The 9,550-nt window shown below is 37.2% G+C and overlaps 1 protein-coding gene across 2 annotated transcripts; it reads right to left on the bottom strand.

Moving 5' to 3' along the window:
• Positions 1-1,491: 1,491 nt before the first annotated feature.
• Positions 1,492-9,272, bottom strand: LOC119985213 (magnesium-chelatase subunit ChlD, chloroplastic). 2 transcript variants are annotated; one of them, XM_038829436.1, is made up of 15 exons: positions 8,923-9,271; positions 8,509-8,687; positions 7,728-7,812; positions 7,334-7,650; positions 7,129-7,252; positions 6,403-6,495; positions 5,496-5,591; positions 5,086-5,241; positions 4,652-4,852; positions 4,218-4,373; positions 3,813-3,920; positions 2,815-2,949; positions 2,298-2,456; positions 1,833-1,953; positions 1,492-1,741 (listed from the first exon to the last, which is right to left on the bottom strand). In XM_038829436.1, exons 1-15 carry the CDS (start codon positions 9,166-9,168, stop codon positions 1,656-1,658), a joined length of 2,262 nt encoding a protein of 753 aa, XP_038685364.1. In that variant the 5' UTR covers positions 9,169-9,271; the 3' UTR covers positions 1,492-1,655. The 2 variants fall into 2 exon arrangements, with proteins under 2 accessions (XP_038685364.1, XP_038685365.1); XM_038829437.1 differs by lacking the exon at positions 6,403-6,495 and having other exon boundaries at positions 8,923-9,272.
• Between the last annotated feature and the right edge of the window lie 278 nt (positions 9,273-9,550).

Genomic DNA, 9,550 nt, shown 5'->3' with positions numbered 1-9,550 from the left:
AGTTTGCTTGAAGAGCACAATGCATGGTTGACTCTAGCAAAAATCAGATATATCTAGGGCGACGCATACTTCCAACTCACAGGTTCAGCCAAAAGCTGAGAGAAATGAATGACTAGCATGACAGCCACTGAACAAAATGGAATCAGATAAGTGCACTTTTACAAATATCATAAAGTTTACTATTGAGTATTGACCTAAATTCAGAGCATGTGAACCGCTACCAAATGAAATTAATGGCAGACATTAAATTGGGATCCAAGGGCTTCATAGATGGCACCACGGAGATGAGCAACGAAAAAATTGGAATCAACAACCAACCAGATACTTAATGACAATGGAAATGAGTGACGTCATTCATCCATTACATCATCAGATAATCTGATGAGTTCAGGCATCATCCATGTTACACCCAAAGGGCATGAAGCTTGAAACGCTAGACTTACTACATCTCTTCTTCCAGCATAAGATGTCCAGGCAAAAGAAAAAGGCTAGCATCATTATTAGACCAGACATCCCTTACATAAATTATTATAATATAAATTAAGGCATAGATAGGGACTCTTTAACTAAAACATGATTTAAAAACTTCACCCCTTGCTCTCCATTGAGCTCATCCAACTCCAACATTTTCTTCGTCTGAAGGCACAAATAAATATCACGAATTAGAAGATAAAATAAAAGGAGGGGAAAAAAAAAAACAAAGAAGCCACAAAATAATACCATAAAAGAGAGAGAAAACCTTGAGCTTATTGTATTTATCATACAACTTCATTTTCATCTTCACTATTCATCAACTATATATATATTACAACTATGAAGTATCATTTTTCCACAACTAAATTTTCAAGTGTCATTTTTCACCAATTGTGTGTATATAGCGCTATATTTATAAAAAAAGTAACATTTCAAGTACTTGAAATACACTCCATTATACCCATTGTGATGGTATAACACTATATTTATCCCAAAAGTTTTGTTAACAATGTTAAATATAGCACCATTGTGGATGCTCTAAAGCCTAAACCATGGACTCGTCTGTGATTGGAGTTGACCTTCGGTCCAGCCCAATTATTAAAAGCCCATTGAACTTATTTTTCATACGTTTGTTTTGAATTTTTTTTTGCCCTTTTTTTCTATATATGAATTACTTGAAACATATGTATACATGTATATGTTAACAATTGAGCCTATTTGAACGAGCCTATTTGAACGAACAAGAAAGCCCCCTATTTCCTTTTAGGGATTTAGGGGTGCAAATAAATTGGGTTAGTTTGAGGAGATCTCATCCGACCTGCATAGATTCGGGTGAGCATTCCTTTAACCCTCAACCGACCTCATTTTAGGTTGAGTTTGGTCGGGTTTGGAGTTTTTGATGCACAAATTCGCTTGGGACATCCAGATTTCCTTTAGCATTAAACAATAATTATATATATGAACGTTAAGCAGATTACTGGATAGTACGGCATAGAATTTCCTACTTGAGTGCCTAAATTCAATTCACAATGATATTACTTTACTTACCAAGAAAAAAGAAGAGGATTACTGGATAGTGAGAAAAGAAGAAAAGTAATTTATACACCAACTCATGCCAATCAGCATTGAAGATATCTTGATTGAAAAAAGAAAACCATGATATAGATCAAAACAAGTGGAGATCATGAACTTTTCAAGACCGATAGAGCATCCTTTGTTGCAGCTGAGATGACAGCATCAGAAGCATTTGGCAAGTAGTAATATTTTCCTACACAACACATTAACCACAAAAGTCATTGTGGTCCTCCTGTAAGAAGTATTATAGGTGATACAAAGAACGAATACGAGTTGAAACCCACCTTGTGCAACTCTAGCAATCTCCTTGGCAAAACCGGTAGAAACGAACTTGTTTTCTGTGTCAATAACAAGGAGGGACATCCCTGCTTTGTATATTTTCCCAGCCACTTCAAGAATTTCATCCTGTAGGACATAAGACGATAACAAGAATGAAAAATTACAGTGAGGTTTGTTTGTTACCTGAGTGCTAATTAGCACTCTATTGTACGGATGATTCACAAAAATGCGTAGGGCTGCAATTGGAAAATTCAACCGCCCACAAGAGAAGAAATTGATGAAATTCATTATAATCAAAAGATTATTTAACTTTTTTTTATAGCCTGCCTACGTGGATGGTTATGTCTGTTTGAACAAATTTTAGAACAGACGCCCATTAAAAAGTTTACCATGCAATGCCACTCTAGTACCAGGTACTGTGTAATGCTGTTCTCATGCTAAACGTCCAATTACTAGGAAGAATATTTTACCTTCAGCTCTTGCGATGAAGGTCTAGGGGCATCAGAAGAAGCAACTTCGGGGTCAGTAGATCTTTTCAGTGATATATTCGCTCTGCCATCTGTTATTGCAACAATCATCACACGCCCAACATCACCACTCTTCTCGGCATTTAGCCCAACCCTGACAGCCTAGGCAAGTTACAGAATAGTTAGAGGAGGGAATCAAGGATTTGTTACGTGTTTGTGAACCCAATGATAACAACAGAACATCAACCACGGAGGAGTTTCTCTAAAAAAATCTTTCTAAGCATGTTCACAGAGTGATTATTAGAAGAGAGACAATGAAACTAGTAACATATGGTTATCTGACAAGTGGAAGAAGTAATTTAAAACGTGGTATACACACTTGAAGGATTTAGAAACAAATATATCTCCAATTCAAGTAGTTGAATTTTAACAATAAAAGATTCTCCATATAATTTGGAAGTGCAAACAGCAACACTGATAGTCTGCCAGAAATTGGAGAAGAGTTGTGAGATCTACGTACTGTGGTAAGGCCATGGGCAAGGGGAGAACCCCCACCGCATGGAAGTCTCTCAAGTCGTTTCCTTGCCATTGCAATTGACCTAGAAGGAGGCAGCAGGACTTCTGCGGAGTCTCCACGGAAAGGAATGATGGAGACCTACATAACGTTATCAAGAAAGAAAATTAGAAAGCATCAATGAAATAAACTCATCATCAAAATCTGCTAATTATATTCAGCAATACTCATTCTTAACACGTGAATATACAGTTTATAATAATATTTTCTGCAAGAATAAAGTATAAATTTTTCAATAAGAAGTTGCAAGACAATGTTACATAATATGATAATACTGATCATAAACAACTAAGGTTCCATGAACACTTTCCCAACTGCAGAGTCAGCAAATTCCTTATCATATTGTTATCAGGGAGAGTGCAAACTCTGAATGAAATTATTCTACAACAAACTACCCGATCGTCTCAATTTTTACCTGAATTTCATCATACAATGGGCTAGAGCCTGAATTTTTCCATTAATCAATCCCCCTTTTACGTAAAAACATCCTTTATGGAGCAGACAAAGAGAGTGATACAATTAGTTTATGGCAGTATTGGGCAATGTTCAGTTCTTAGGAATTCTACTCCATTCTTTCTCAAAAAGAATCTCCACGTGATTTTAAACTATGAAATGGTCGAATAACTCAACCTTAAGGAGCTTTTTTATCTGGCAATCGTTTTATCAACATTTCAAATACAAATCATTGAACCTTCAAAGCACAATTTTTCAGAGCTCAACAATCATGCTACAAGGCTTATTTTAGAATTATGCAACCACTCCACAAAGCTTCTCTCAGAATTTGTGTACAATTTAGTACAGTTACGTGTGAGTGAATTGAAGCCATGTATTCAGTCAGAAAAAGCCTCACAAATCATAGTCACGCTAAACGCTAAACTCTAAGCCTTAGTTGGTGAGTGTATGTTACCTCAAAAGTTCAGAATATGTAGATCTCTTGAAATTACCTGATCCCTGCTTGTATAACTCTCAGCAAGTAACTTAAGTGCTGCACCTTTAGCATTCTGCATTCTGTTCAATGCCATGCTCCCACTTGCATCAACCACAAATATAACCTGCCAGAGCTAAAATAAATCAAGTTTTCACAAGTACCTTTCTCTCTCTCTCAAGTTTGGAACAAAAATATTTTCGTCATGATTTTTCAGATATTGATAACAAATGCGAGCTGAAACCTAGCATTTTCAGGAATGGCATGCCCGACAAGAACCCTGATGCACTTACAATATATATTCCTATATGTGCACACCAAGGACTTGTATCTCTCTATATGTATGGGTCTCCCCTTTCGTACAGCTATATATTACTAACATAACTAAAAGGCAACATTAAGAGCTAGAGTATTTCATCAGTACCAATGCTCCTGCTTTTCTTGCCATTCTTTTAGCCCTCATATCAGATTTTTCCACATAAACTTTTCTACTCTTCTGAATGTCCTTCTCTCTACGCAATTTCTGATATGGAGCAGCTGCTCTGAGAGTCGCATCAACGGCTAATCTCTTCACAGGACCCTGTGAGAATCATTGGAGTTTGTTCAGAACAATGACACTATGAAGAATTTGGTTGACATAGAATAACAATCAAGATTGGCAAGACCACAAACTACCACAACTGACTTGCAAATTGGTACTTCTAAAGATTGCGTATGGGAAATTAAGAGAAGAAATGTATTACACTCAACCCAATAACTTTTACTTGGGGATGGTATATACTTACAACGAAAGATACAGAGTTCACCTACCAACAGGAGGGAGGAAAACATGGAGAGTTAGGGAGGGAGAGAACTAACCTTTGGAAGCATTGGCTTAATATATCTCCCTCTATCCTCCGAGAATATGACATTCTTTGCTCTCCCAGCCTTCCCTCGGCGCCTTTGAGCTTGTTGAGCAAAGAAGAGGAGTTTTTCATCCACCAGGCCCCCTTCTGCATCAAAGATAAATTCTTCAGGTACCTGTTCTTGCTGTTGCTCATTCTCTTCATCATTTTCGTCCTGATCACACATACAAACCTCACAATAAATAATAGTTTGTCGTCGATCTACTTAGTTTCTTTTTTATCTCCATCTAAAATAAGGCGTAGGTCATTAATCAAGGAAGTTGGCCAAAATTCAGTTGATCGAAAAATGGTAATCCTGTGTGTGTGTGCGTGTGTGTATGCAGTATGTATGAATGTATATCCATGGCTCTATGCATCATGTCAAGAAATTCATTCGTGCTACAATACCTCTTCATCCTCCTCGTCATTCTGCTCCTCTTCCTCATTCTGCTCCTCTCCAGAATCTTCATTCTGTGGAGGGGGAGGTGGTGGTGGAGGCTGCTGGTTTTGTTGTTCTGGAGGATTCTCATTGATAATTGAACGAGGAAGAATGACCAGTTCTACCTGTCAATTTGAAAAAAACAGGGCTTTGTGTTGGTAAGTAAGCATATTAGCAGGATATGAGTTACATCAGGAATTAGCATACCCCTGACATGTGAAAAATAGCAATTTTGGAACTATTGGTCTTAATAGGTGGGTTTGTACCATAGCAAATTTGTTCTGACGATTAAAGCTTAGAAAATTCTCATTCACCAGTACCATTTACATAATCTAAATCCTAGAAAGCAAGCATGTTAAATTCCAAAATGATACTTAACAGCTTTTTTCAGGTCGTCCACAGTAACTTTCTCCCGTCCTTCTAAAGCAGCTAAGCATTTCGCAACACGGGCAGCATATAGCTCAGCTCTGTGTCCCTGAAATGAAAATTGACAATTTATGCCAAAGATAAATAATACACAAAAAATATATATTCAAAATGAAGTGTGCACCATGAAATCATATAAAGTAGCAGACATGCTTATTTCTCCATTTGTTTTCTAGGGAATGTGTAAGCTCAACTCTCTCCTCTCTTTCTTTTGTTTTTTATAAGATGGGTTATATTCTTAATTTTTTAAGGGAGGGGGAATCAACCTTACACCATGTACAATTGTAAGAATTGGCGATCACTAGGGAACAAGCTCTTTTTAAGTAAGCTCGTATCTTTGAAGTGATGGTTCTCAACACAGTTTGCATTCTTTTAAGACACAATTCTGTGTTTATTCTTTATTTGAATATTTTTCCTTATCATTTATCCTTTCTGTTAATTTAGTCTTGGGAACCTTTGGTATTACTATCCAAAAGCTAAAGCACAAAATACATAATTTGAAAATTTTCACGAACAAAGAGGAGCTTTTATATCAGAATATTGTCTTCCTAGACACATGCAATCAGCTATCCCAAGTAGTTGATGCAAGTCTTTGTTGATGTGAAAAGTTGGACTCTCTACCTTGTGGAAACAGCTGCTTCTTGTGGGAGATATATGGGGTATTAGTTTATGACTTTTGAGTCAGTTCATGGGGTATAATGAGATGGTAAATAGTCTACGCACCCCACCTATTCATTTTTTCTGACCTAGTTTGTTTTTTTTTTTTTTTTTGGGTTTAAGGAGAAGGGGGAAATATGAGGGATAAAAGGAAACGTTGGGCAATATTTAACAGAAATTGAGAAGAGTCCAAAATTAAAAACCTGACATCCACCTCTAATGGCTTCCAAAACCAGGTACTTGAGTTGTTCCTTGCCAATACTGACATCCTTCAAATATTCTCTTGCCAAAATTATCTGCAGAGCGTGTACATAGTCAATTCCTTTATTAAACTCAAAAAGAAAATTTCATTTACAACGTAACAAATTGCGAAAACAAAATTCCTCATATAGCGTTTTAGCTCAATGATTTATATTTACACTGCCATTGGAACTGCATAGCGCTACTAGTGCCCCACAAAAAATTATGGAGTCGGTACTCAAAAAAGTTTTTTTAAAAAAATAAAAGTATTCATTCCTTGTTCATCCATTGCAATTTACATAATTTCATATCCGTACCTTTTCAATTTTGTTCAACAGCAAAACATGGAAGCATCATCAAACTAACAAAGCTATAAATGTTATCAAGAAGAATCAATCCATGAACTTCCTTTTGTCTTTTTAGTCCCAGTCAATTTTTTAAGACATCAAATCTAAGGACCTCTTTATATACACAAACTTTCGAGAGGCTGATGGATAGTTTGCTGCTCTAGAAAATCATAGACTTGAGAAAATAGGGTTTCTTTGTGTGTTTTTTTTTTTTTTTCTTTCTCTGTAACAGAACCATTTCAAAGATGAATCGTTATCGTACAGAATCACTTATTATTACTCCATACACAAAAGTCAAAGAAACAGATGAAGTAATGTGGAAAGCCATAAGAGCCAACTTGCCTGAGTCTTTGCATTTTCCATGTCTTCCTCAACCATCTTAAAAACGGCATTGCTGTGTTCCTGAAATTCTGTAGCGATTCCAACAGCAGCAACACGATCTTCAAAACTCATAGGAAGATCTGCACTGTAGATGAAGTGTGAAATTAGCAGGGGGAAAGAAAGAAGTGAATGATGAAGAACCCATTACATTAATTAGCATTAGCACCTCAAATTGATTGCAATACGATCCAGTAAATGTTCACGCACAGCACCCTCTTCTGGATTGTATGTAGCAATTAACAATGGCTTGCATGGATGCTTAAAGCTGATTCCCTCTCTTTCCACAATGTTAACCCCTTCGGTCAATACATTAAGAAGCAGATTACTAATACCTTCATCCAAAAGATTGATTTCATCTACATATAAAACACCTCTATGAGCTTCAGCAAGAAGGCCAGGCTGGAAAACAGTTGTTCCAGTTTTCACAGACTCTTCAACATCAACAGATCCAATGAGTCTGTCCTCCGTAACTCCAAGTGGAATCTGCAGTATGAATGGTCTTGGGCAGTTAAACAGTGGCAATAATATAACTGATTCGTTGTCCTTTCAACAAGGTATACCTGGACAAAAGGAGATTTGACAATTTGACTCTTAACAGTACCAGAAGAATCATATTCCACTCCTTCAGATAAGCCATCTTCCCATCTTCAGAAATTATACAATACTGTCAGTATAGATAGAAGCGCTCATGCAAAGTAAGATTTTGCATATATCATGAAAGAAACTACACATCAGCTGGTCATTTTGCCATCTTTAGGTTTTAATTTCCAATAGTGTAACAACATGTCAAATTTCGAGTTCCAAATCAATGGCCATCACATTTATTAGAGCTGCCCGTTCCTCACCAATCCTTGATCTATTGATTGCTTTATGTTCAGATTCTTTTCTGCCTTTTGTCATAGTATATATTCAGTTGGCTATAAGTTTGAGGCCAAAAATGTCTCCAGTATGTTGTGAATTTTACAAGTACAAAAGCAGTAAAAATTTGTAAGAGCTGGCAGCCTAGCACTAACTTACTCAATCATCATTCACTTTATGAAGTTTTTACTGACCCAATATATTCACTGGTTTACTTATCTACGATGGGAACAATGATAGAGTAAATTCTTGCTAAGGTTTATCAACCACTGAATTTTCTTTAGGTACTTACGACTATAATCTCAGAACAGTTGCATGTTTTCATGTCTTTAATCTGACACCAACACATAAATTTACAAAAAGGCAACATGAACATTAAGATTCTATTTTGGTAGATTCAGAACACAAATATTGTTTTTTTTCTTGGCGAAAAATCCTTTTTTGTACCCTAGATGGAAATTATACCCATAGTCATGACCTTACTCTTCTGGGCAGGCAGGATCTGCATTTGCAATTGATCCAACAACTACTTCAATGGGAGGCAAAATTGCATGTAAGCCACGTGCCATTATTGTCTTTGCTGTCCCTCGTCTTCCAGAGATAGCAATCCCACCAATTTCACGGTCAATAGCCCCAAGTAAAAGAGCAGTTTTAATGGCATCCTGCGAAACGTATCATAATCAAATCCATAATCCCACATAATTTGCTTCCGCTACATGAATCCTTCATGAGAATTATAAGGAGTTCACAACATACACACTCTATTAAATACATTTTTAACACTCAACAAATAACACGGATTATCTATCAAGGTTACTTGACTGAGCTTGGTGTCTGATCAAATTTACACGCATACAGTAAGTAAATGCGTATAAATAAGAAAATGAGATTAATTACTTGTCCAACAACGGCAGCCAAAGGGAAGTATCGTCTTCCGTAGTCTGAGGAGTCCGGCATCGGTGGCGAGGCCACAACAGCGCCATTACCAGAGGCGGACTCGAGAGCAGCGCGAGGAACAATGCAACGTCGTTTGACGTTCAAAGAGGGGAAAACAAGTGTAAGCGGAGAGGAGGAGGTGGATGATTTCCATTGCAGGAGCGAAGAGAGAGTTACGGATGTTGGGGTTGTCAGTGAGAATGACATTGGAGAGCTCCACTCTCTTATCTGCTACTACTACCACCACTATAGTCTGTTGGGGCGGAAGATGAAATCCTAAACGTATTGGGGGATGGAACCTGCAGCTGTTGATTTGTACACAATAATATGTTATCCGCGCGTAGTTGACACCTTCCGCTTCGCCTAATAAATTATAGGGACAATTACGAATAAGAACAACAACCCTGCTAAATAGCCCAGCAATTTTTGTCCCAATTGTTCCCAATCCTATATGGCAATCCACATCAGCATGCCACCTAGGCTTTTTTTATCTACATAAACAATCTCGTCTCTCTCTTTCTTCTCTTTCTCTCTCTCTTTCTTCTCTTTCTCTCACGACACACACAGCCACTCACCGGAGTTCCTCCGT

This window comes from Tripterygium wilfordii, chromosome 19, assembly GCF_013401445.1.
Source record: "Tripterygium wilfordii isolate XIE 37 chromosome 19, ASM1340144v1, whole genome shotgun sequence".
Taxonomy (NCBI): domain Eukaryota; kingdom Viridiplantae; phylum Streptophyta; class Magnoliopsida; order Celastrales; family Celastraceae; genus Tripterygium; species Tripterygium wilfordii.
The sequence above is the reverse complement of the archived record's forward strand: the minus strand, read 5'-3'. Positions and strand labels throughout refer to the sequence as shown.